Source organism: Spermophilus citellus, assembly GCF_964194105.1.
Source record: "Spermophilus citellus genome assembly, chromosome: 7".
Classification (NCBI taxonomy): Eukaryota; Metazoa; Chordata; class Mammalia; order Rodentia; family Sciuridae; genus Spermophilus; species Spermophilus citellus.
The window spans coordinates 94,136,154-94,162,724 of record NC_138188.1 but is presented as its reverse complement, the minus strand read 5'-3'; the positions used below and the strand labels follow the sequence as shown (position 1 = coordinate 94,162,724).

Sequence of the window (26,571 nt, the reverse complement as noted above, 5' to 3'; positions counted from 1 at the left end):
AGAATTCTTACTAAAAAAACTTTTTTTTTTTCTTTAAGTACTGAGGATTGATCCCAGGAGCACTCTACCACTGAGCTACATTTCCATCTCATTTTATTTTTTGAGACAGGATCTCCCAAAGTAGCCCAGGCTGGTCTCAAACTTGCAGTACTACAGCCTCAGCCTCCCAAACTGCTGAGATTACTGGCATGTGTTACTGAACTGCATAAATCTTTTTTGTATCCCCAGTGACTAAAATAGCACCTGATATAGCTGAAGACTCAATATTTCTTTTGTTTTTGAAATGATCTCACCGAATTGCCCAGGCTAGCCTTGAACTCACAATCCTCACACTTCAACCTTCCAAATAACTGAGATTACAGGCATGAACCACTACACCCAAGGAACAATGTCACACATCCTCCTGCATACCCCAAACCTTCTGGAGACAGAAGTAAAGAGGACTTATGAATAGATTGAGTACCTTCTTTGCTAACCCAGAATCCTACTAAAGAAGTCAAAAGGCAGCCCATGTGCTCCTTCAAAAGTGAAGGTGAGGCCAGGCATGGTGATGCATGTCTGTAATCCCAGCAGCTCAAGAGGCTGAGGCAGGAGGATCACGAGTTCAAAGCCAGCTTCAGCAAAAAACAAGGTGCTAAGCAACTCAGTGAGACTCTGTCTCTAAATAAAATACAAAATAAGGCTGGGGATATGGATCAGTGGTCAAGTACCCCCGAATTCAATCCCTGGTACCAAAAAAAAAAAAAAAAAGTCAAGATGATCAGGAGGTCAAGACAGCACTTGTGTTCTTTGGCAGTAAACTTCTCCATGTCCTTTGCTGTTTCTTCCACATCTCTCTAAATACTTTTAAGTACCCTGGGGTTTAGATTTCAGATGTGTCTTCTCTATTCATACTGACTTTCTACACCACTTAGTCTGGAGGGTTTTTGTTTTCCTTCAGCCCTGACCTCTCCTTTAATTACCAATATTAAATTAAGTAGCCTGCTTGACATATAACAGATGTTATGTTAGACATTTAAAACAGAGCTCCAGATAACTGCACCTTCCCACAAAATGACTGAAAAGAGCCACTCAGACAAGTTAGGTTAGATCAACACACATACCTGTGGGCAAGAAACAAATGTTCATGATTTCAACCACTGACTTTTGAGGTGACTTGGTTATTCAGCCAAAACCAATTAACACTTTGCCCTAGCAAATATTGCAACACCTTAATTTGACTTTGATAGTTCCTATTCTGTCTCCATTTGTCTCCCTCCATAAATCTTATTACTAACATTTACTTATGTGTCTAATTATCTTTATCCCTCAAAAAAATACTCAGGGTTGGAATTGTAGCTCAGTGGTAGAACACTTGCCTACCATTATGAGGTCCTTTAGTTATTCCTCAGCACTGAAGGGAAAGACAAAAACTAAAACAGACAGACAAGAAAGTAAAATAAAAACTACATAGGCAGAATTTTTTGTCTATTTTGTTCACTGCCACATCCTCAGAATCCTTTGAAATATACCTAGCACTTAAGTATTCATTAAGTACATGGTGGATGAATGAATGAACAATTGATCCTCTGTTTACAATTCTGGTACAATTCTCATGTTACAATATTCAGTATTCTACAAACTGCAGTTCTGTAAAAACTATAATTCACATCTTCATTCAGTTTGATTCATTTAACATAGCTTAAACCCTGATTAAAAGAGATTAAAAATTAGTATTTTCAGAATTGAAGACAACATGTTTTAGGTTTTTCCAGAACAAATAAAGGAACTAGTCCGGCATAAACTCATGTTATAAGATCCTAACCAAGTGTTGTTTACTCCTTGAAGCCTGATCCCTAAACTATGGAAAATATCTAAGCCAAATATAAAGAACAAACAGTAATAAAAGTTCACAAAGAGATACTTTATGCAAATCCTTGAAGAATGAAGGAACTAGATACTTAACATTTTATCCTTAAAAAAATGTGTATTCTACAACATTCTCTATTTCTCTTAATAGTACTTATTCTTGTTCCCCAAAAGAGTATAACCTCTTTGAAAATAGTATTGGCACTCAGTAGATATTTGATTGTAGCATTTTTCAATTATATTTTCCTGACTGGTTAAAATGACTTTTTTTTTAAAGGTAAAAATGAAGATTCTGACTTTAGGTTTTTAAAATTACTGGTGTAAAGTAAGTGTTCTTTATAAAAATACAGAATATAAAATGTACTAAGCCTTTAACTTCTACAAAACTATGAAAAAAACCAAATGTATGGAGGCTGGGGTTGTGGCTCAGAGTGCTCGCCTAGCATGATTGAGGCACTGGGTTCTATCCTCAGCACCACATAAAAAAATAAACAAAATAAAGGTGTTGTGTCCATCTACAACTAAACAAGAAATCTTTATTAAAAAAAAAAAAATCAAATGTATGTATGCGGATAGAATTAATAAAGGCCAAGCAAAATTAATGATTCAAAAATGAATGGAAAAGAATTAACAAATTAAAGTTGGTTCTTTTGAAAAGGTGCATAAAAATGCAAATAAGAAAAAAAAGACATTAGAATGAAAAAGGAAATTTAAAACTACATGGGAGAAGTTAAGAGAATAAAATACTAAATGCAACTTGTTGTATATCAATACTTTTTAAATCTAGAAAACATTTAGTATGCTAAATATTTTTTCCAGAAATAACTAAAGAAAAGGTTGAAAATTATAAGACTCATAATCTTATTAGAAATTCATAATTTGTTGAAGATCTACCACTATACAATCTACCAAGTTTAATTTATTAGGCCAGTTTTGTATTCATTCTGCATAGATCAAGTAATTCCTATATGATTATCATTATTCTATACCATTAAAAATGAAACACTGCAATTCATTTTTCAAAAGTAATACATACCCAAATTCCAAAGAAGAATAAAGAAAAAATATTGTAAAATCTCACTTAAAAACATAGATAATGATACCTGAATAAAATATCAAAAAATCAAAACCTACAGCATAGCAAAAACAGGGTCTATTACCACTGCCTGTGTCACCCTGGGCAAATTATTTCATCTTTACTTTAGTTGTTTTTTTTTTTCCATCTGTAAAATGATGATTATAACAGAATCTATAGCAGGGAGCTGTTATGAATATTAAATAGATAGGTAGAAAGTCCTTAGAACAGTGCCTGGCACATGGCAAATGCTCAATTAGTCTGTGTAATTATTATTCCAAGAAAAAATGCAACATAATATAAAGAGGAATCTCCTAAAAATGATATAAAATACTTATAACAAGTCAATAGTACAAATTATACTGAGTGTAAAAAATACTAGGCCAGGTGTGGTGGTGCCTGCCTGTAATCCCAGGGGCTTAGGAGTCTGAGGCAGAAGGATCGCAAGTTCAAAGTCAGCCTCAGCAACAGCAAGGCGCTAAGCAACTTAGTAAGACCCTGTTACTAAATAAAATGCAAAGAAGGGCAGGGGATGTGGCTCAGTGGTTGAGTGCCCCTGAGTTCAATTCCTGGAAACCTTCCCCAAAATACTGGTCATTCTCATTAAAGATATTCAATGTTATCATGATTTTTTATACTTTCAAGATTATGCCAATACAATAAGATAATATTGGAAGATAAAGTAATTATTTACCAATGATATAAGAAAGTCTAGAGAATAAACACAACTCTATTAGAATTATTAAGAGAGGCTGGGGTTGTGGCTCACTGGTAGAGCACTTGCCTAGCATGTGCAGGGCACTGGGTTTGATCCTCAGCACATTAAAAAAAAAAAAAAAAAAAAAAAAAAAGTATTGTGTACATCACAATAAGTAATCAAAAGTATTGCCTCATTGTCCTGAGGCTTCACAACTAAAAAAATTTTTTAAATTAAAAAAAAAATTACTAAGAGATTTTGATAAGTAGCCTGATTTAAATGCAAACCAAAAAATTAGCATCTATTTCTTAAGAGTAACAACAAAAATTTGTAAGAGAAAAAGAGAATCTTCTTAAAATTATAAAAAATTATAAATACCTAGAAATATAATTCAATGGTACAAAATTATGATAAACTATATAAAATTTCACTGAATAAAAAATATACCCCAAATACTGTTGATTGACTACCTCAGCAATACCTGTGTGTTCTCCTAATTACACAACCTAGAAATTTGGAAATCCTTCTAGAGCAATCCTTCTCCTCAATCTTCACGTATAGTCACTGAATCCAAATTGACCTCATAAATATTTCTCAAATTTTTACCCCTTCTAAATCTCCAAATCAATTATCCTAGTTATCCTTTGCAAAGACAGAAGCAAATTAGTCTCCCTATTTCTAGTGTTTCCCCTCTCAAAATCATAGCCCATTCCTCAGCCAGAGTAATCAATCTAAGACACAAATTGACTAGATAAGGTCCCAATTTAAAAACAGAGATCACTACAGCACTCAAAATGGAATCCAAGCGCAAGGCCTTTAGTCACCTGGACTGAGCGTCATCTCCTTCATCTACTCTTTACCCTTTTTAAGGAATAAAAACATGGTTCTGTTTACCAAATTAGGAATGCAAGTATCACTGACTAAAAATGCCCAGGTTTCTCACAGCTACAAACATGTTTATATTACTAAGCTTCCATTAAATTTGGTGAAGATTTTTTCACGAGAAAAAATTACTTTATATTAAAATAAACAAAAGAAAATGCAGAATTTTGTTACCGCTTAAGTTAAAATGCAAGATTCAAAAGAAGGCTCACACCCTCGGAGTTGGAGCCTTTTGCAGGTGCTAAAAATGGTGATGCTTACTCCTGTAATTGGAGGTGAAAAAGTGTAATACTACCAAAATCTTAACACTCCATTTACCAAACGTGTAACTAACACAAAATAATTGTCAAGCAATAATTCCTTTTTTTTTTTTTTTGGTACTGGGAATTGAACCCAAGGATGCTAACCACTGAACTACATCTCTAGCCGTATTTTCCATTTTGAGACAGGCTCTAGCTACTTTATGGAAGCTCATCTTGAAACTGTAATCCTCCTGCCTCCCAGTAGCTGGAATTAGAGACATATGCAGTACACGCTCAATAATTCATTCTTCATGTTGATTAACTCAAAGGTCTTGCAAGATCTTATATGACCTCATCTCTGTATCTCTACCACTCATTCTTGCTCTCTACTCTGTATTCCTAGTATGTTGTCACATTTCCACTTTAGAGTCTTTGTTCTCGCTATTCTCACTAACTAGAAACTTTTCCCACTAATGAATATAGCTTTTTCTCAACTCCTAAAAGTATTTCCTCAAATGTTGCTTCTCTATGAGGTAACAATACTCTTTATGTTTTCCTCCATCGTTTTCCTTATTTTTCTGTTTATTATAGATTTCCTACCAGAATGTAAGTTCTATGCCATTAAGAATTTTGGTGTTTATTCACTGAATCTCTAGAGCCTAGAACAAGTACATGGTAGAATCTCAACGAATTAATTTATTGAATGAGAAATCCTGTCAAACAGATCATACTTAGATTTTACTTTAAGAAAAGACTGGAACAGTGAGAACCTGCCTGGAGTCACATAGTCAAAGATGAAGCAATGATTTGTAAAAAACACAGTTCCATTCTTTACAATCACTGATAAGAGACTTTCATTTATGTGGTGAATTCCTAAAATACTTTTTATTTAGGATATTTACCTTATCAGACAGTTCCTTCCTAGCAGGGGGTACTTCCTTCTCTTTGTTCCCAGATTGGCAATGCCTAACTCATAAACATTCAATAATTATTTAACATGGGAAATGAATAAATGAATACATTAGGTACCCCCAAACTTTTACATGAATGTCTCAATGGTCCAAAAGATTTTCAACTATCCTATTTAATTTTAAATCGAGTTTTAATATAAAAATACAGTGTGTCTTAACAAAAGTACTGGCACAGAAAGTTTCTTCAATTGACAAAACGTGATTTCCGAATTAAACGGACTTGTGCTGTATCCGCACAATTGTCTACAACCTGGTTTTTAAGGTTTTATTCGTCATCAGCATACACTATTTTGAAAGTTCCAGAATCAGTTACTCACTTCACTCTACACATGCATATTACCTCTCATCAAAAAATGCAAAGTGTCATTTTCGTCATCATCGAACTTCACAAGTCATGCTAGACACACAGACAACTTCGCTTACAAAAATTAACGCTGAGAACATCCTCCGGAGCAATACCTGGCCCAGGCGTCCCCGAGGTAGCTTTCTGGAGGAAGTTTGGCACTAGTGTAAGGGCATGACTAACTTGCTGTAGAACCCCAGGTACCACACACAGGTCCTCTCTTGAGAAATATTCACTCCTAGGCATAAGGGGTGGTTGCAGCAAGACTTAAAATTGAGGCCCCTCCCAGGCCGCGTCAAAATCCAGGACCCAAAGATTCTTCTCCTCAGATCTCCTCACCGTGTCTAGACTAGGGGAAAGCGACCATTTCTCTGGTAGAAGATGATGCACAAAGAAAAAACTGGCCCTCCAGCGTGAAGGCCGAGGAAACACACGAAAACAGAACACACTACTTAGCAAGGACCGACCCCCGGAGCCTAACCGCCCCTCCACAAGTTAAGCCGCAATCGCGTTTATCGCGAGATTTCTCGTATTCGCGGAGCTCAATCTGAAACCTCGCGGCCTTTTGTGTAAAAGGGGCTAAGAGGCCGTCTCTCAATCCCTTTTCCAGACCCACAGAGCGCCTGGACCCCTAGGCCCACCCCTCCCCGCAGACCTAGCAGTCCCTCAGAGTGTCTCGAAACTTCCGGAGCTCGACCGGAACCGGAAACAACTGGGAGTGGGTGGAGCCGCAAAACGAAAAAAGCGCGGTGAACACTGGAAGCCCGAGCGGACGGAGACGGGGCGGCTTTTTGGTCAGCACCGCGGACTGGTCTGTCCCGATGGACTCCACCGCCTGCTTGAAGTCCTTGCTCTTGACCATCAGTCAATACAAAGCCGTTAAGTCAGAAGCGAACGCTACTCAGCTTTTGCGGCACTTGGAGGTAAAGGATTTCGCGGGGTGGGACAAATTGGGTTCTCCGTCCTTAATAATTACCACGGATCCTGGTGTGGCCGGGGAGTGGCGGCCCCAGCTTGGGGCAGAAAGGACAGCTCTTCACTCTCTTAACTGTCATTTTGTATTATGAGGGCGAGTGAGTATAAGCGTTCAGGTGGCTGCAGCGAGAGAGGAGGGCCTACGGAGGACTCCAGGAAAAGAGCGGGTGGGAAATCTGGGCTGTTTCTTATAGGTAAAGAAAGCTCAGAGTCGTCCTTTCACTTTCTTTGCTTCTTGTTTTTCCACCACCCCCCCCCCCCCGTTGAAACCGAGCCTTCCCAGTGTTCAGCGATCTTCGGGGACAGAGGTGGAGAAAGTCCTGCTATTCGTTCCCAGTGATTTTAGTATAAGCTGTCCTGTTTAAGGCTCTTAAATTTAGGTTCTCATTTAAAGCTTATTTTATTTCTCTGAGCTTTCCCTGTTAAAATGGAACAGAATTTTAAAATACATTCTATGTGTTATATTAACCCTATGATTATTATTAGCAGATAGTACCTGTGATTGCTACAGATAAAAGACGATTGTGAAAGGTACAGTAGCATCAGTCTTTATAGAGAAACTGGAGTTTAATAAATGTATCTTTGTTCCCTTAAACTTTATTGCTGTACATTTCTTTTTTTTTTTTTTTTATTCGTTACTCCATGAAAGCCCCTGCAAACCTAATAATTAAGGTGTTAGTTGTTAAATGTTTAAGGCTGAGCTTCTCAATTAGGATAGAACATTGCAGACTCCAGAAAGCCAAAAGGTTAGGGTCGTCAGTTTTATTTAAGAATTAGGAGTTAAACACTTAGAAATACCAACCTAAAACATGACCTCTCTTCAAGAACAGGGTTGTTGTGAATTTGAATGTAATGCTATTGTGAACTGAAAGAAACTAAGGAAATTTGGGACATAGAGTCCTAGTCCTTCTTGAATGCTGTTTACCTAAACTTTGAAGAATTTTACAGAAAACTCTTTTACTATTGATTTAAAGATACAAAGCGCACTGGCTTTAGGTTAATACTCTTAGGGACATTATTTTTGTAATTTAGAGTACAGTACATAAATGTATTCATCTTAAGCAAAGAGCTTGATAGGTTTTTTGACATATGTGTACATTTAGTAGCTATCTCCTGCATCATATTATAGAACATTTTCAGCATCCCCATAATTTTTTTCATTGTCCCTTCACATAACTTTCAAATAACTGGACTTAAACAACATGTACTCTTTTGTCTGACTATAATCTGTGAAATTTATGCAGGTTGCTCATGTACCAGTACTTCATTCTTTTTTGTTGCTGTCTAGAATCTCATTGCACAAATGTAAACAATTTACATACATTCTCCTGTTAATTAGCATTTGAGTTGTTTCCAGTTCTGGATGGAATTGTGAATAAAATTATTAAAAAAAAATTTCATATACTTTTTGGGATATATGCACCTACCCATTTCTTTAATATACCTACGAATGGAATCATTGGGTCATAAGATAGATTTATGTTCAGTTTTAGATGAAATTGCTTAATAGTTTTCTGAGAGATGGGCATTTTACTCTCCCACCAGCAATATATGAAATTTACCATCACTCATCCACACCACTCCTTGGTGTTTTCATAGTTTTTAATTTTGCCATTAGGTAGGTGATATTTATATTTCTGATGGTGAATGCCTTGTGCAGATCTCAGAAAAGAACTGAGAATGCAGAAATGGGTATCAGCATGAAAGGGGATTATCCATTCTTCCGAACTTCCTCCATACTTTGTCTATATAGCCCCATGCAGGACTTGAGCTTTGAATTTTTTATGATTCACAAAGCTAAGTTGAGTTGATTTTTTTGTATTAATAGTTATACATAATATTGGGGTACATTTTGCATAATCATACAAGCATGGAATATAATTGTCTCTACTTGAGTCGCTAGTACTTATTCTTTCCCCCTCTTTCTCCTTCCTGTTTCCACTTCGACTATTGTAGTGGTCTTCCTTCTATTTGTTCATAGTTTCTTTCTTTATTTTTTTTTTTTTTTAAGAGAGAGAGAGAGAGAGAATTTTAATACTTATTTTTTTTTTTTTTTTTTTTTTAGTTTTTGGCAGACACAACATCTTTGTTTGTATGTGGTACTGAGGATGGAACCTGGACCGCACACATGCCAGGCGAGCGTGCTACTGCTTGAGCCACATCCCCAGCCCCTGTTCATAGTTTCTTAATTGGTTCTTTATAGGCTGAGCTGATTCTTGATGATGATATTTCGCAACAGTAACCTTGTGACTAGAAATTAAAAGTAGCATTCAGATTGGGCCTGGTGGTGCATGCCTGTAATCTCAGTTACTTGGGAGGCTAAGGCAAGAACATCATATGTTCAAGACCAGCCTGGGCCTGTCTCAAATTTTTTGAAAAGGTCATAGTTCAGTAGTAAAGTGCCCTGGGTTCAATCCCCAGTATCCAATACACAAAAAGTATGGTCTTAATTTTCTAAAGGACTACAGTTATCAATGTAAAAACTATACTCCTTGGGAACAGATAATGTGAAACTCTTTTTTTTTTTTTTTTTTTAAGAGCGAGTGATAGAGGGAGAGAGAGAGAGAGAGAGAGAGAACTTTCTTTAACATTCATTTTTTAGTTCTCAGCGGACACAACATCTTTGTTGGTATGTGGTGCTGAGGATCGAACCCCGGCCGCACGCATGCCAGACGAGCGCGCTACCGCTTGAGCCACATCCCCAGCCCAATGTGAAACTCTTAACACCAAAGCTTTCAAAGAAAACTAACATGGGTGAAGGAATAAAAGATCAGAAAAGAAAGATTAGAGAGATAATAAAGCAGGCAAAGAAAATTAGAGGGATAATAAAGCAGAAAATTTTTAAAGTATTTAGAACAGATTTAATCTAATTTTGAAGTAACTAATGGTTTTTCTATCTTAATATAAAAGGATGCTTAATAATAAATAATTTGTAAAGCATTTTGGAAATTCATGCTTTCTGCCACCTGGTTTTGTTTTTCAATCCAAGCTTTACATTGTGACTCTCCTTTCTTTGTTGGTTGTAAGAGAGGAACGAGGTTGCCTGTCATGCGTGCGGCCCGGCCCGGGTTCGATCCTCAGCACCACATACAAACAAAGATGTTGTGTCCACCGAAAATTAGAAAATGAATATTAAAGAATTCTCTCTCTCTCTCTCTTTAAAAAAAAAAGAGAGGAATAAAAAATTGAATAAACAAAAATTAAATTTTTAATGCCTATCCCGGCTACTTAAAATTCTTTTTTAACTATATTCTCTATTATCTCTTACTTTTTGGACTTAGGTCTTATCTTTGCAAAGGAGCAATCCATAGTTACCCTTGAGGTTTCATTTTTTCATTCTCCCTCAAAGTCAGTGAAACTAGAATTCATTTATAAAATAAATGTATAAGTAATAAAGGGCAAATTTTTAGTCTAGAGTTTTGTAGAGTGTTCAATATAGTATGGAAGACAAATATTACTAGATAGTCAAAAGTTTGCTACCGCATGAAAAAGAGGTATAGTGTATGGTAGGCTACAAGTCAACATAACTTATATGGTGTGACTTAAGAAAAATTGACTGGAAGGAAAGAATTTAAACTAAGATCCAAGTGATTACTGTAGCTAGTGAGGGAGGATTAGATAATCTAGGATGTGTGAATTTTTCATAATGGGAAAGAAAGTGGCAGTAGCACTTTGAAAAAACTGAGCTTATTATTTGAAACAAAGAAGAGGTGAAAATTGCCAACTCTTAACTGACACATTTTGTATACCATTTAATAGGTAATTTCTGGACAAAAGCTCACACGACTGTTTACCTCAAATCAGATACTACCAAGTGAATGCTTAAGTTGCCTTGTGGAACTACTGGAAGACCCAAACATAAGTGCTTCACTGATCTTAAGTATTATCAGTTTGCTGTCTCAACTAGGTAATGCATTTAGTTTCTTTCTTTTTTTTTTTTTTTTTATTCCAGTTTTTGGAAAATATATGAATTTAATATTTTCTGTAGTCCAAATTTAATTATAAATTCCCTTGGAGAACAAGTCACATTCAAAAGATTTCTTCATTGCAGAACTTTTCAGAGTTACTATGCATTGTGAATCTTTAGAAAAAGGATAATATGTCATTTCTTAAAATATTAGGTCAAGGAATCAAAAGCATTTCAAAGATTCCATGTTTTATAGGAAAGAATGCAGTTTGGGAAATGTTAAGCTGCTTTGGAATTTATAAACTACAAAAATCTGTACCTACATAATGGCAGTATTGAATACACCATTCAGAAAATCATTGTTACCAACCAAAAAATCATTTTTTTCTGTGATAAACATTACAGAGAATTTTGAACCAGGGATAAAAATACTGTGGTTGCTTTTTCTAATTTTTTTTTTCCCTTTGCATTTACTTAATGATTAGCCCCCATCCCCCATTTGAGCATGAGGTGGAAGGAGTGGGATATTTCTGTGTGTAGTTGTAAAATGAAGATAAGCTTAATAAACTCAAGTGATATGGAAATACTAATACAGGGAGGCATTGTTCAATAGAAGAATAGAAGTTTTTTTAATGATAGAAATTTTTTAGGTCCTTATTGTCCAGTCAAGTAAGACTTACTACACAGGGCCATTAAGCATTTGAAGTATAGGTAGAATACTGAGAAACTAAATCTTTAATTAATCTAAATATAAATAACCACATATATAACGTAATGGCTACCAAATTAGTAAGCCTAGTTGTAGAGTAAGATGGGATGAGTCTTTGCTCATTCTCCTAATGGTGATGTTATTTTTCAACTTTTGCTTCTAGAGTCAATAGTGTGCTGGGCATGGGGGCATTGATAGTGAATGCCTTTGTGCAGATCTTATGGAAACAACTGCTAAGTATGCAGAAATGGGTATCAGTGTGAAAGAGGATTATTCATTCTTCTAAACTTCTGCCATTCTCTGTCTATACAGCATAGTGTAAACCCAGTGACTACCTCTGGGGTTTGATCTCTAGTACCAAAAAATAAATAAACTCAATAGTGCAATGAACATTTTTTTATGTAATTTCCCTCAAAATTCCGAGTAAAATTTTCAGGTCATTTTAAAATTAGATAGCTATTACAGGAAGTAAATTGCTTTTTTTTTTTTTTTCTTTATATACCAGGGATTGAAACCAGGGGCTATTGACCATTGAGCTATATCCCCAACACTTTTTATTTTTTATGTTTGAGACAGGGTCTCACTAAGTTCCAGAGCCTGGCATTGAATCTCCAATATGCTTGTCTCAGCCTCCTTAGCATCTGGCTGGGGTGTGCCACCTGCATAAATTGCTTTTAAAACATTTATTCCTCTTCTAACACCCACCAACAATTTAGGTGCAATTTCAACATTTAAATATACTAGACAATTTTTAAGTGATAATCTTTATTTTTAAGTTATATATACTTTTAATTAATAGATTTATATTGTAGAAGCTTTCTGGTTTACAACAAAAGTCAAAGTGATAATCTGTTAATAGCAATATTTCTATAAGGATGTAAAATGAGTTTTTTCTTTGATATTAACTTATTCTCCATAGAGAAATCATTTGAGTTTCTGAATTGGAGGGTGTTGATAAATAACCATATTTTCACACTTTATTTTCTTAAATGACAACTTATGTGAAATAAATTTAAAATTACTTCCTTTCATTCATGAAGTCCATATTAAAAAAATATGAAGAGAAGGGAGAGTGGAAGGGAATAGGAAAGACAGTAGAATCGGACCTAACTTTCCTAGGTTCATATATGAATACACGACCAGTGAAGCTCTACTTTGGGTACAACCATCACGTATAATGGGAAGTTATACTCCATGTGTGTATAATATGTCAAAATGCACTATACTGTTATGTATACCTAAAAATAATTTTTAAAAAATATAGTTTGTACCATTTTATTTTAACTTACAGCTGTAGACAATGAAACCAGAGATTGTCTTCAGAATACGTATAATCTGAATAGTGTGCTGGCAGGAGTGATCTGTCGGAGCAGCACATGCCACAGTGATTCAGTGTTTTTGCAGGTATGCATACCCACATAGTGTGCTGTAACACTTATTTCCAGATCAAAACTGACAATATCTGTTATAAACTGTTAAACCATATATGATGATATAACAACACGATTAGGCATGGTTCTTGTCATAAAGAGCTGTTTGGTCACACACGTAATTGTTTCTAGAGAAAGGAATTTTACCCATACTATAACCATTCTTGAAGAAACCTAAATCTACTTTATAACAGATGTCTGCATTTTGAAATGTAAGCTATTCATATTAAAATATAATTTGAGTTGGCATCTAGTCTCAATCTATTGATGAAACATCCTACAAAAATTAAAGCTATGGTCATAGTTTTATTTAGTAAAGATTGAAAGCTCTTAAAAATGTGAAATTTCATTGAATCTAAAATGTAAGCAATTGTAAGATGGAGAAATATCAGCAATTAAATTGGCATGCAATTTTAGAATTGATTAAATTTGAAAAATATCTTTTAATCAATTAATGAGCTATGTATGTGTTTCACTCTGTATTCACTTGTAGGATGATTAAGTGAACAATGTTGATGATTATGTTAGTTTTATGTTACTAAGTTTTCAGAACCTGAGAGAGTACACTAAAGACAAAAGGTTTACTGGCTCACAGTTTGGGAGGTTCAGGAGCATGGCATCTATATCAGTTCCGTTCTGACAAAGGCCCTTATGGCTGCAGTCACATCATATCAGATAGCAATAGCAAGAGCATAATCATAGTGAGATAATAGGGCCAAGCTTGCTCCTTTTGCAACCTTTCTCTCTTGAGAACTACCAAAGAGGACACATGAGAAAGATTTCATGTACCCAGTGACCCAAATATCTAGCACCAAGCCCCACCTCTCAGATGTTTCACCACCTCCTAATAGCATCAGCCTGGGAATCAAACCTTTAATAACAGTGACCCCCTGAGAGATACAATTATACCACTCCCAAATTGTTAACACTGATGTGCTTTTTCATGTAGAATGTGTAGAAATGTGTGAATTAAGTGATAAACTCAAAGCTTCCTATTAGTCTCATTACTTGGTATGTGTTTGAAATTTTTAAAAAAGGAAAAAAAAATATTGCTCTAAGAAATGACAAAATTCTTGCCCTAACCTTTGCCTCTTCAAATGATGACATTCTCATAATATGTGCAACTGCCCAGTCATGTGAGTAGGTACCAATGGGTTTTTATGTGTTTATATTCATAAGTATTTTTTTGTTCTTAGTGCATTCAGCTTCTGCAGAGGTTAACTTATAATGTCAAAGTTTTCCATTCTGGTGCCAATATGGATGAATTAATTACATTCTTGATACATCATATGTGAGTATGCACTAAACATGTAACCAAATAATTTATTGGTTTATTTTTAAACTAAAATGATGTGGTAGATTAATTTTTCTTAGGTTTGTTTTTATTTTTTTTTTTACTTTTTAAACCGAGACTGACTCTTATTTGGTCCTCTTAGATGATTTTAAAGATCAAAACAGAATTAAAACAGAACTGCTTCAATTTTCATAGCTAGGAGTCATGAAACATTGGTTTGGGTAGGCAAAAAGTTAATGAAAGTAGACATTATGTATATATGCTCAATCTTCTTGATAGGAAATATATCAATGAAATAGCACATTGTCACTCTGACAGTTATTTTCATATTTCTATGATGCAGTTGACTAATTTGGTTTCAAAGAGTGAAATAATTATTAATTACTATTTAGAGCTTGACAGTCTTCAGATGTTAAACTTTTTAAATATAAAAAGGAATTAGATGTATGAATTAGTTTATCTTTTTGATTGATTTAGAATGTATTTAATCTTTTTTTTGTCTTTTTTTTTTTTAAAAAAAAACACCAATATAAAATAACAGTCAATCATCTGAAGATGAGTTAACAATGCCTTGTCTAGGATTATTGGCAAATCTATGTCGGCACAATCTTTCTGTTCAAACACACATAAAGACTTTGGTAAGAAGTTTGTTTTTACACATATTTTTCTTTAAAAAGAAAAACAAAGATTAATTTAAGACCATCCAGCAGATACATTAAAGTTAATGTAGTGTCAGATTGTCATATAAAGACTTGAAATATTCTAGTTTTGTATATGTTATTTCTCAAAGACGATGTAAGTTCAGAGTTAATGCAAATATTGATATCTAAAATGTTTCCTTCTCTGTAGTATCCCATTGTCACATGGAATAAGGCAAAAATTGTTAAGTTATTCTGTGCTAATAATGCAGGCATGTCACTAGCACTCCCATTTACCTGAGTCTGCATTGTCAAGGGCAACTCCTCCAGAAAGGTCCATGAGTAATCACCTAGTATCAACTATCAGTACTTGTTGTAAGTGAAAGCATCCAAATAAACTAACAGAATCACATATAGAAGTAGAATAAATTGGGAAAGTTGATTGATTACTTGAATTGCTTTTGAACACATCTCTACTGTGCAATATTCTGAATTACCTTTTTGATTTTAAATTAAATGCTATTTTAATTGTTCAAGTGCTGGGTTTTACTGACCTAGTCTGACTACTTTGGAAGTGGAGTTGATTTTTGAGCCTTTAAAGTGTTTGAAAGGTTTTTAGAAAAAGGAAAGCTTCCATGTATGGGTGGGTTGGTAGGTATACACACCTGTTTTTAATTTCTGAATCAAAATTAATGTCCATATTCAGAAAACACTTAAATATAATAAATAATAAACATTTGCTCATAATTCCTTACGTAGAAACTGCTCTTTACCAAGACTGTACTTATCTGTACTACTCTTAGTAGTTTATGAACTTACCGATTTTACTTACCTCATGAATGGTCTCATAAGTCTAAATGGTAATTATAATTAGCAAATGAGAAAAGTTCATTGCTACCTCAAAATAAGATAAATTGTCTAATTGACTGAATATTTTCTTGCTTTATACCACAATTAAGAGAGTTCCTCATTACTGTTTTTATTAACTTAAATGGTAAAACAACTTCCCATAGAATTTAAGTTTTTTCCTTTCTCTGTATCCATTTTGAACTATTAGAAGGGACACATTTATTATCTGTGCATTATTTATTCTAAAGTGACAAAGCTTGGGAAAAATTGATCTCCCACCAATTTGACATGTTTACCAAATTTTATTTTTTCTGTAGATCCTTTTTGTTTATAAAATTAGTCAAATAGTTTTTAAATTTAAATTTATCTTTGTTATAAATTGCTCCTTTAGAGCATTCATCTTTTAAAGATGGCAATCATTACTAAAAAGAGTTGATACTTTCACCCACTTCGTGCAACATTCACTTTATAAACTGAAATATAAAACTTATAATTTTTTATTCTAATTCATTTTTAATTTTTTTCTTCCTCAGAGTAATGTGAAATCCTTTTATCGAACTCTTATAACCTTCCTAGCCCATAGTAGTTTAACTGTGGTTGTGTTTGCACTTTCAATATTATCCAGTTTGACATTAAATGAAGAGGTGGGGGAAAAGGTAAATATAATTATTTTTCTATTATATGTGGAGTGTTTATAGTCTCTGATATTTTATTTTTATTTTTATTTTTTTCAATTTTATTTTATTTTTTTTTTTATATTTTTTTATTGGTTGTTCAAAACATTACAAAGCTCATGATATATCATCTTTCATACATTTGACTCAATTGGGTTATGAACTCCCATTTTTCCCCCGTATACAGATTGCAGAATCACATCGGTTACACATCCACATTTTTATATACTGCCATACTAGTGTCTGTTGTATTCTGCTGCCTTTCCTATCCTCTACAATACCCCCTCCCCTCCCCTCCTATCTTCTCTCTCTACCCTATCTACCGTAATTCATTTCTCCCCCTTGTTTTTTTCCCCTTTCCCCTCACTTCCTCTTATATGTAATTTTGTATAACAGTGAGGGTCTCCATCCATTTCCATGCAATTTCCCTTCTCTCTCCCTTTCCCTCCCACCTCTCGTCCCTGTTTAAAGTTAATCTTTTTCTCATGCTCTTCCTCCCTGCTCTGTTCTTAGTTGCTCTCTTTATATCAAAGAAGACATTTGGCATTTGTTTTTTAGGGATTGGCTAGCTTCACTTAGCATAATTTGCTCTAATGCCATCCATTTCCCTGCAAATGCCATGATTTTGTCATTTTTTAGTGCTGAGTAATAGTCCATTGTGTATAAATGCCACATTTTTTTTATCCATTCATCTATTGAAGGGCATCTAGGTTGGTTCCACAGTCTAGCTATTGTGAATTGTGCCGCTATGATCATTGATGTGGCAGTATCCCTATAGTATGCTCTTTTAAGATCCTCAGGGAATAGTCCGAGGAGGGCGATAGCTGGGTCAAATGGTGGATCCATTCCCAGCTTTCCGAGGTATCTCCATACTGCTTTCCAAATTGGCCTTACCAATTTGCAGTCCCACCAGCAGTGTACAAGTGTACCCTTTTCCCCACATCCTCGCCAACACTTATTGTTGTTTGACTTCATAATGGCTGCCAGTCTTACTGGAGTGAGATGGTATCTTAGGGTGGTTTTGATTTGCATTTCTCTGTATAGTCTCTGATATTTTAAAAAATCATTGAAGCTGTTTTTTGCATTTTAGTATGGTGTCAACTTAAATTTTTTTTATGTAATATACTTTTCCTAATTTGTTTTTAAGCTATTTCATGCTCGAAACATTCATCAGACTTTTCAACTAATATTCAATATTCTTATAAATGGTGATGGTACCCTAACAAGAAAGTATTCAGTTGATCTACTGATGGATCTCCTCAAGAATCCAAAAATTGCTGATTATCTTACCAGGTATGACACTCTTTATTAAATATAGGATCTCTCTTTCTCTCTTTTTTCTTTTTTAATTAAGATGTGTTGTTTTTGCTAAATAAAACTACTTTTTAAGATGATAAACTTGTATTCTACTGATTCATAGAATACTAAATTGAAATGTTTTGATATTTTTATTAATTCCCATTCTTTTTCTCCTGAACCATAACAAAATATAACAAGTTGGTGATGATGGGGTGGTATATGTATGTTTCAACTATGTCTTACATCAGTAGGATTCTGCTGTCATTCTCTAAAAATGTAGATATTCTTAACTAGTATCTTTTAAAATTAATTTTAAATCTTGAACATTATAATTCATTGAAATAATATTTTTATTAACATTTATGTTAGTATGTCTATGACTTTAAATTTTTTTATCAAAATATTAATGTTTTCCTTGGTACATGCCACTTTTGTGTCATAGTTAAAATGGAATGTTTATATGTCCTTTCTATCAGTGAGTTTCATGTAACCATCTATCTTTTGAGATTGGGTTGTAGCTCTTTTCCAAAGATCTCATGGTCTGTTAACATCTTAAGTTAAATTTCCATAGTGCCTAAGCAGCACTGTGGTCCCGACTGAAGAAATTGTTGGAAATACTTTAAAGAGTTAAATTAAGTTATCATTCACAAATAGGAAAGCATTTATTGAGCTCCTACTATTATCAGACACTCAGGAAGGATGGGTTCTTGCAGTAGCAAAATGTAAAGACAGTTCCTGATTTTTAAGAAACATGGAATCAAGTGCCAGATGCAATGGTGTTTGCCTGTAATCACAGGGGCTTGGGGGACTGAGGCAGTAGGATTGCAAGTTCAAAGCCAACCTCAGCAACTTATTGAGGCTCTGAGCAACTTAACGAGATCCTGTCTGAAAATGAAAAATAAAAGGCTGCAGATGTGGCTCAGTGGTTAAGCACATCCCAGGTACAATCCCTGGTACCAAAAAAAAAAAAAAAAAAGGAAAGGAGAAAAAAAACATAGAATGAAGAAATTTAAAAGGGAGAGGCTGGGGATATGAAGCAATGGTAGTGGTAGGGTGCTTGCTGGCATGTACCAGGCCTGGGTTCAATCCCTAGCCCACCAAAAAAAGAAAGAAAAGAAAAGAACTTTAAAAAAAAAAAAAAAAAAAGCTGATTGGTGCAATTATTCCAGCAACTAGGGAAGGAGATCACAAGTTCAAGGCCAGCCTTTGCAATTTAGCAAGACCCTGTCTCAAAATTAGAAAGATTGGGGCTGTAGCTCAGTAGTAGAGCATCCCTGAATTTAATCCCCTATACAAAAGAAAGAAAAATATTTGAAAAACAATGCTATGGACTAAGGCAAAATTGACTTCTTATATATGGGTAACTAATATTTTATAAAACCCAAGAGGAATTTACATTAGTATTTCACTTTATTTTCTTTTAAACTTCTATAAATGAGAGACTTTTTGTTCCACATGCCCTCCCTTTACTTGCCTCTTCTCATCTTTTATAAGTGTCTCAGTATCCATGTGTATTCATTCTGGCTACCAGATAGTGTTTGACAGCTTTGTATACTGGAAATTTCTTTGAGATATATCTTCCTAGGAGTATAGAAAGATAATCTGTTTTAGCATTAGTAAGACATTGTTTGATCACTGTTTCTGAAAATATCACAGTTTTATTATTTACTTTTTACTCTGTGCAGACTAGAATCCAAGAAGACTAGAACCCAAGAATTACAAGTCTACCATTTAGCAAACCTGAGTCCCAAGTCTGTTCCAAAGTCAAACTTAATGCCTAGCTTACTAATCACAACTTCAACAAATCACACAACTTTATCTGGGCCAGCCCTCATGAATTATTGATTGCTAGTTGACTTCCTTTCTCATTGCTTACAATGGTTCTTTCAAATATTTGTTGCTTTCTTCTTGCCACCTTTTGTGCCCATTACCTTATCTTTGTTTAACACACAGACAAAATGAAATGGAATCCCATCTGACTGGAATTTGCTCAAATCTGTGTCTGCAGACAAATTTATTTGTGTTTATACCAGTTCTTGTTTCATTAATAAATATTATTTATTGTACGTGTTAAGTCTTATTCTGTCCTATAGTTAGCAGTTTCTCCATCTTTTTTGTACCTCTCACTGAATTGTCTCTTTCTCCTTTACTTATAAACATGCTCAGTGTCAGCTTTTCCTTTAACCATATGTCCTTTCTTTTTTAGGTGTATATCCAAATTTTCATCCAAAATCGGGGTCCCTGGCAACCTCTTCACACTTTCTTTTTTTGTTTCCTCTGTAAGGCTGAAAAACTTTGTATTTCTAACTCATGTTTATTCTTCTAATACTTAAGTCTAAGAAACGTCATTACCTAATTAGGCCTGCCCTGCCAAGTCTAGGCCTGATACCCATTCTTTGTTCTGTATCATCACACATGTTCTTCCATTATACTGTTATGTTTTACTTTACTTCTTCTGTGAGCTCTCTCCAATTTAGTTATATAGAACATAGCATGAATGGTACCTCTCCTTGAGTTCAGTATCATGTGTTTGCAGAGCCTAATTTAATGCTTGCCAATTTTAGATGTTTTATATAAATAAGTAGCTATGTAATTTATTAGTATATTCCTGTGACCTTTGAATTTTTATAAAATGAACACAAATCTTTTACAACATAAGACAGTTGAGATATTAAAATTCAATGATTATTGCCAAGTGAGTTACTATGCTTCAATAAAGAGAGGGCCAATTTATGTTTATAATAGTGTAAGATAGATTCCAGATTTTAAACATAGGTACCCAACTTGCAGTGATCTGATTTCTTAAGAATTTTTTTGACGTCACAGTAGTGTAAAAGAAATACTCAGATTGGTAGCAACTATACTTTGGATCTTGAATTTTGATCTTTTGTTTTAGCAATATGTAGTGTCATATTTTCTTACAATGCTGAGTGGTGGCTATAAGGAACAGCTACCAGTAAGCTACTGAACAACCAATACTCCGTAGTGTATTATGTGGCTAAGCTATTAAGTAGATAAGGTTGTATTAAATACTTTTTCAACTTAAAATACTTTCTACTTAGGATGGGTTTATTGGGACATAACTGCATTATAAGTCAAGAAGTATCTGTGTAAACTTTACAAAAATTGTGTTCTATATTAGAATAAATAAATAGTGGAAGAAATACTTATGTTTCATTTATGTTATAAATAAATCCTTTTTGTTATATCATTAATTGATATATGCTTTTTATTTAAACCTAGGTATGAACACTTTTCTTCATGCCTTAATCAAGTATTAGGTCTTCTTAATGGTAAAGATCCTGATTCTTCCTCAAAGGTATGTAAAAACACATTTTGTCTTCAACTTTTATAAACTATAATAGGCAGAAAAATCCAAGTGTACTGCTTTCTTAATACATTTGTGTAATAAATATTGAGACCAGGAAGTAGAATATTATGTGAACTCTAGTAACTCTTCTTGTTCTTCCTTTTAAGTCAGTACCTGCCAGTTCCTTAGCAAGGATGACACAAACTGACTTCTGATAGGCTATTTTTTCTAATTTTTAATTTATGTAAACAAAAACACATAACATGTACTTTTTGCATTTATTTTTTGTTGTTGTTCGGAGATTTACCCACATTTTGTAAAGCTTTACAGATGCTGCTGTTGTTGTTGATTGACTATTGGGAAGAATCTTATATTAACTATTTTCTACATGTCTTTTGGTGAGTTTATGGACATGTATGTCTTGGCTGTGTACCTAAAAGCAGAATTGCTCTGTCATGGAATATGCATATGCTTTATTAAATACCATGGAACCAAAGGGATTGGTCTTATATAGTAGTGTGTGTGTGTGTGTGTGTGTATAATATCTATATATAAAATAGCATGCAAGTATGTTTGATTATAAGACCACAATGACTTTGATAGCAGAAACTGAAAGAATAATGTGAGAAAGGAAATTTATATATTAATGTTGTCCATGAACTTAGTTGTGAAAATTCCAAACAAAATATTTACCAAATCAAAGGCAATATTTAGAAAGGATCATGCCTTGTTACCAAATGAGATTTATCCCTGGAATGCAAAAATGGTTTAACTTTTGAAAAATATATATAATATAATTTCTCACATTAATAAGAGCAGAAAAACAATGGTATTAACTTATTAGAGGAAGAACAAGCATTTGATAGAATTTAATAGTCATTCATGATAAAGATTAGCAAAGTAGGAATAAACAGAAGTTTCTTTCCCTCATAGAATAACTACCAAAAATCTATGGCATCATCATTTCTAATGGCTAATTATGAGAACTTTCCTTCATTTTAGAAATAAGAAAAGAATGTTCATTATAACCAATTGTATTCAACAGTATTTATTGGTGATGCCAAACAGCCCAGTAAGAAAATGAACATGAATAAAAGTTATAGAAATTGGAAAGGAAGAAATAAAATTTATTATTCAGATGATGTTATTGTGAATATAGAAAATCTAGAATCTATAGAAATCATAAAAATTAAGTGAACCTTTTGAGCAAGTTGGGCTGGATGTAAGATCAGTACATACAATTAAATTTTATTTTTATTATGGTGACAAATAAATGGAAAATGAAGTTCTTAAGATGGCATTTACTGATTTTTAAGGAAATATCAGATGATTAGGGCATAAATGTAGAAAAATGTGTGCGGAGCCTCTGCTGTGAAATTACAAAATTACAAAACAGTTTAGAAAAACACAGCTAAGCAAATATGAGTATACCAAGTTCTTTGGTTGGAAGAGTTTGCAATATGTAATTAATCAAAACCCAGCAGGTTTGGTTGTTTTTGTTTTAGCATTAGTTTTGGTTTTGGTGTTATATAAAAATTGAGACACTGTTTATAAAATTTATATGGATATATAGAAGTTCTGAAAATAACCTCAACTGTTCTGAAGAACAAAATTGAATGATTCATAGTACAGATACCAAAACTTAATGTAACACTACCATAATAGAGCAGAATGATGATTTCATAATGATAAGATAGCTAGCCCAGTGGAACACGGTATCGTCTTAAACCAGACTCAAAGTAAATAGTCTTCTGATTGATAGCAGTAGACTCTTAAAAAGTATGGTGATTTTTAAATGACACTATATCAATTGAATATATGTCTAGGAAACAAACAAAAAAAGCCCTAACCTTAAGCTTATCTTGAACCAAATGCAAAAATTAATACAAAGGTTGTAGATGTAAATGTGAATGGTAAAAACAGTGAAGCTTTTAACAGAAACATCTAGCCAGAATATTTTCACAGCCATGGGATAGACGAAGATTTTGTTAAGCAGGAAAAATTAAACAGGAAACAAAATATAGGAAAAATGATAGAGCTGGGGCTGTAGCTTAGTGGTAGAGCACCTGTCTAGCACATGTGAGGCACTGAGTTTGATCCTCAGCACCACATGAAAATGAATAAAAGTATTGTGTCTATCTACAACTTCAAAAAAAGAAGGAAAAATGTTGGTCAGTTAGACTACATTACAATTAAGATTTGATGTTCATGAAAAGACCATCAATAAGAAAATAAAAAGGCAGCTGGTATGGTGATTCAGGCCTGTAATCCCAGAGACTTAGGAGGCTTAGAGAGGAGAATTGCAAGTTTTGAGGCCAGCCTCACCAATTGAGCAAGACCCTGTCTCAAAATAAAAAGGATTGGGGATGTAGCGTAGTATTAAAGTGTCTCTTGGTCAGTCCCAACACCAAAAAAATAAGAAAGAAATAGAAAACAAAAGGGCATCTAAACTCACAGCATGGAAAAGATATCCACAATACATATGTCCAAAGTGGACTCTTACCCAAAATATATTATTTTAAAATTATTTCTTAATGTAAAGTAGGAAAAAAAAAAAAACGCTGAGCCCAGTAGACACCTGAATATAAACAACTTGGTCAATAAATATTAAATGGTTAGTCAACTTTATAAATCTTCAGGAAAATGCAAATTTAAATGGTATTAATGCTTTATAACCACTGAATGTTTAAAATGGAAAATACTAGACAGACCATAATTTTCATACAGTACTAAACTGTGAGAACTGGCATTATCTACTAATACTGGGCATATATATATACATAAAAGTATGACCCAGCAATTCCAATTTTAGGGATTTACCTCAAAGAACTGGAGATATTGATATAGATATATATAAGTATATATAGACATATGTATTTTTTTTCACAAAAAGCCATATACAAAATATAGTGGTACTCCTATTAGCTAAGAATTGTAAACAATCCAAATGCCATCATCAATGGAATAAATAAGTTAAATGTGGTATTTGTTGCATTGGAATAGTATATAGCAGTAAGAAGGAATAAAATGCAATAATAGTATGTATACATCTCATATAATACTAAGCTAAGGAAACCAGACATAGGGGACTGGGTATTGGGGTGCATGTCTGTAATCCCAACAGCTTGGGAGGCTGAGGCTAGAGGATTGTAAGTTTGAAGCCAACCTCAGCAACTTAGGCCCTCAGCAGCTTAATGAGTTCCTGTCTCAATATAAAAACTGAAAAAGGGTTGGGATTGTGGCTTAGTGATTAAGTGCTCTAGTGTTCAATCCCTGGTACCAAAAAAAAAGGAAAAAGAAACCAGACATAAAAATACTGTATAAAGTTCCATGTGAGTTTCTTTGTATAAACCAGCAAACTGACTGAAATTTTTATATAGAAATGCAAAAATTCAAAAATATGTAGGATAAAACTAACCTCTATGTCAAAAATCTTTAGGGGAGAGGACTAGTTGTGGCATTCACTAGGAGGGTTCACAGAGGGATCCTGGAATTTTCAGTAGAGTCCTCCTGGTCTGGTTGTCGGTTACACAGATGTGTTTAGCAAATGAGTTCATAACCCACTTGAATCAAATGTATGAAATATGATATGTCAAGAGCTTTGTAATGTTTTGAACAACCAATAAAAAAAAAAAGAGGCACTAAAAGAGAGAACCATTCTTAAAAAAAAAAAAAAAAGAAAAAGAAAATGAACTAGCTCTGTACTAATGATTGATTTATTTATGAATGTTTTAAGAAAATCAATATGGGTGTAAAACTATCTCCTTAAATATGCATAAAATAGCTCTGTGAAATACACAATAAACTTTGCTTGTCTCCAGGTCAAAGTTTCTGGAACTAGAGATCAGGGTTTGACTTTGGAGCAATGTGAATCTATTACCTATTCAGAAACAAGGTCTGTAGTTTATATTTGCAAGTGTAAATTAAAGATTGTTCATCATTTGTTACTATACATGAATATGGGATGAATTTTATTAAAATCAGATACTGTCATGTTGAGTAAAATGCAAATCCTGATTATGTCACTTAAAAAGTCGTAGATAGGCAAAGAGATACCAAATAAAAAACTTTTGTTAGTTTGATAGTACGTAAAATAAGATAGATTTTAACTTGATGGCTAATAAGCAGACTGGTGATAAATGTAGTGGTTATAGCCCACTTTACAAAATGGAGAACTGAGTATAGTAGGGTAGCTAAGGGTCATAATGCTAACAAGTATGTAAAGAATAGTATGGAAACACTCATCCATATGGTTTTAAGGTTTTGAGATGCCACTTTTTATCTTATCCTACAGTATGCTTTATAGTGATTCTTGACACTGAGGATTAATTCTTAACTTTTGAAGTTTTTGTCATTTTATAACAAAACATGCTTGTGTTTTAAAATGATTTAAGTACTATAAAAAGAGTATAACATTAGTTTAAGTCACCCTTCCCTGTTTTGTTCTCATAGTCCTGCTTATCGGAGGTAAGCACTGTTAACAAATTTCTTTATAGCCCGGAAACTTATCACACATTTGAAAAATAATACTGAAAGATAAATTGGAAGCCACTTTTAACTTTGAGAATATTTTCTTTAAAAACATGGCGTTTTAGCTTCATCATATGCTTTGTATGATGCAGTCCGATGAAATTGACATTAAATGAAGACTTTATATTATACAGGTTTTAGAATTACTTCTTGCCTTCTGTTCAGTGACTCAGCTACGCCATGTGCTTACTCAGATGATGTTTGAACAGTCTCCATCTGGCAATACCATTCTGGGAAGCCGTTCTAAGTGCTTAGAACCTACTGTGGCTTTGCTTCGCTGGTTGAATCAACCATTGGATGGATCAGAAAACTGTTCTGTTTTAGCTCTGGAGTTGTTCAGGGAAATATTTGAGGTAATAAAATAATAGACAAATTGATTTTTCTACTTTTCATTACCCTTAACATTTTGTTTTCAAGAACATTCATAGTAAACTTCCAATTGTTTGTATACTTTTGGAAAATTATTCTGAAACAGTCACTCTAGAATTACTTGCTGTATTCAACTACCAAGTGTTTTTTTCAGCCAAACTCACATTCATTACTTTTCCCTTTTTCATTGAATAGCTTCTGTATTCTTGTTTCTATTTAATAAGTAAAGGTATTGATAAGAATTGTATAGTTTTGTTGTATGGTTATACTTTAAATAGTCACATTCTGTCTTTCTCAGTAGAAATTGTTCATTGTCCTTATTAGCTGTTGAGTTTGTAAAGATAGAATATGAAATTTAATTGAATATAAGATAGAGTGAACATACCAGACTATATGCTACGCACTTAGGATAGAGAAAAAAATCACCTTAGTCAATAGATTCTACTATCTCTGCAAATTAGCATTCTCTACTGTTTTCCCTGGTTTTACTTTTTTTTTTTTTATATTCCACTGTCTTCCTAAAGCATTT

At 33.8% G+C, this 26,571-nt stretch overlaps 2 protein-coding genes across 7 annotated transcripts in view; one reads left to right on the top strand and one right to left on the bottom strand.

The window, feature by feature from the left end:
- Positions 1-6,712, bottom strand: part of DZIP3 (DAZ interacting zinc finger protein 3) — a 91,954-nt gene extending 85,242 nt beyond the window's left edge. The window contains exons 1-2 of one of the 6 annotated variants that reach the window (XM_081301621.1): positions 6,139-6,712; positions 5,647-5,710 (exon numbers count right to left, since the gene is read on the bottom strand). The gene's annotated coding sequence lies outside the window, so the exon portion shown is untranslated. The remainder of the gene's footprint in view (positions 1-5,646; positions 5,711-6,138) is intronic. The other 5 variants (XM_081301623.1, XM_081301620.1, XM_081301622.1 and 2 more) reach the window with 5 other exon arrangements.
- Positions 6,713-6,851: 139 nt separating this feature from the next.
- The window catches only part of CIP2A (cellular inhibitor of PP2A), a 39,867-nt gene continuing 20,147 nt past the window's right edge, over positions 6,852-26,571 (top strand). The window contains exons 1-9 of the mRNA XM_081301627.1: positions 6,852-6,981; positions 10,793-10,940; positions 12,941-13,053; positions 14,276-14,370; positions 14,915-15,011; positions 16,394-16,516; positions 17,682-17,827; positions 21,077-21,152; positions 25,808-26,026. Of these exons, the coding sequence (XP_081157753.1) occupies positions 6,880-6,981; positions 10,793-10,940; positions 12,941-13,053; positions 14,276-14,370; positions 14,915-15,011; positions 16,394-16,516; positions 17,682-17,827; positions 21,077-21,152; positions 25,808-26,026 (1,119 nt within the window). The 5' untranslated portion in view covers positions 6,852-6,879. The remainder of the gene's footprint in view (positions 6,982-10,792; positions 10,941-12,940; positions 13,054-14,275; positions 14,371-14,914; positions 15,012-16,393; positions 16,517-17,681; positions 17,828-21,076; positions 21,153-25,807; positions 26,027-26,571) is intronic.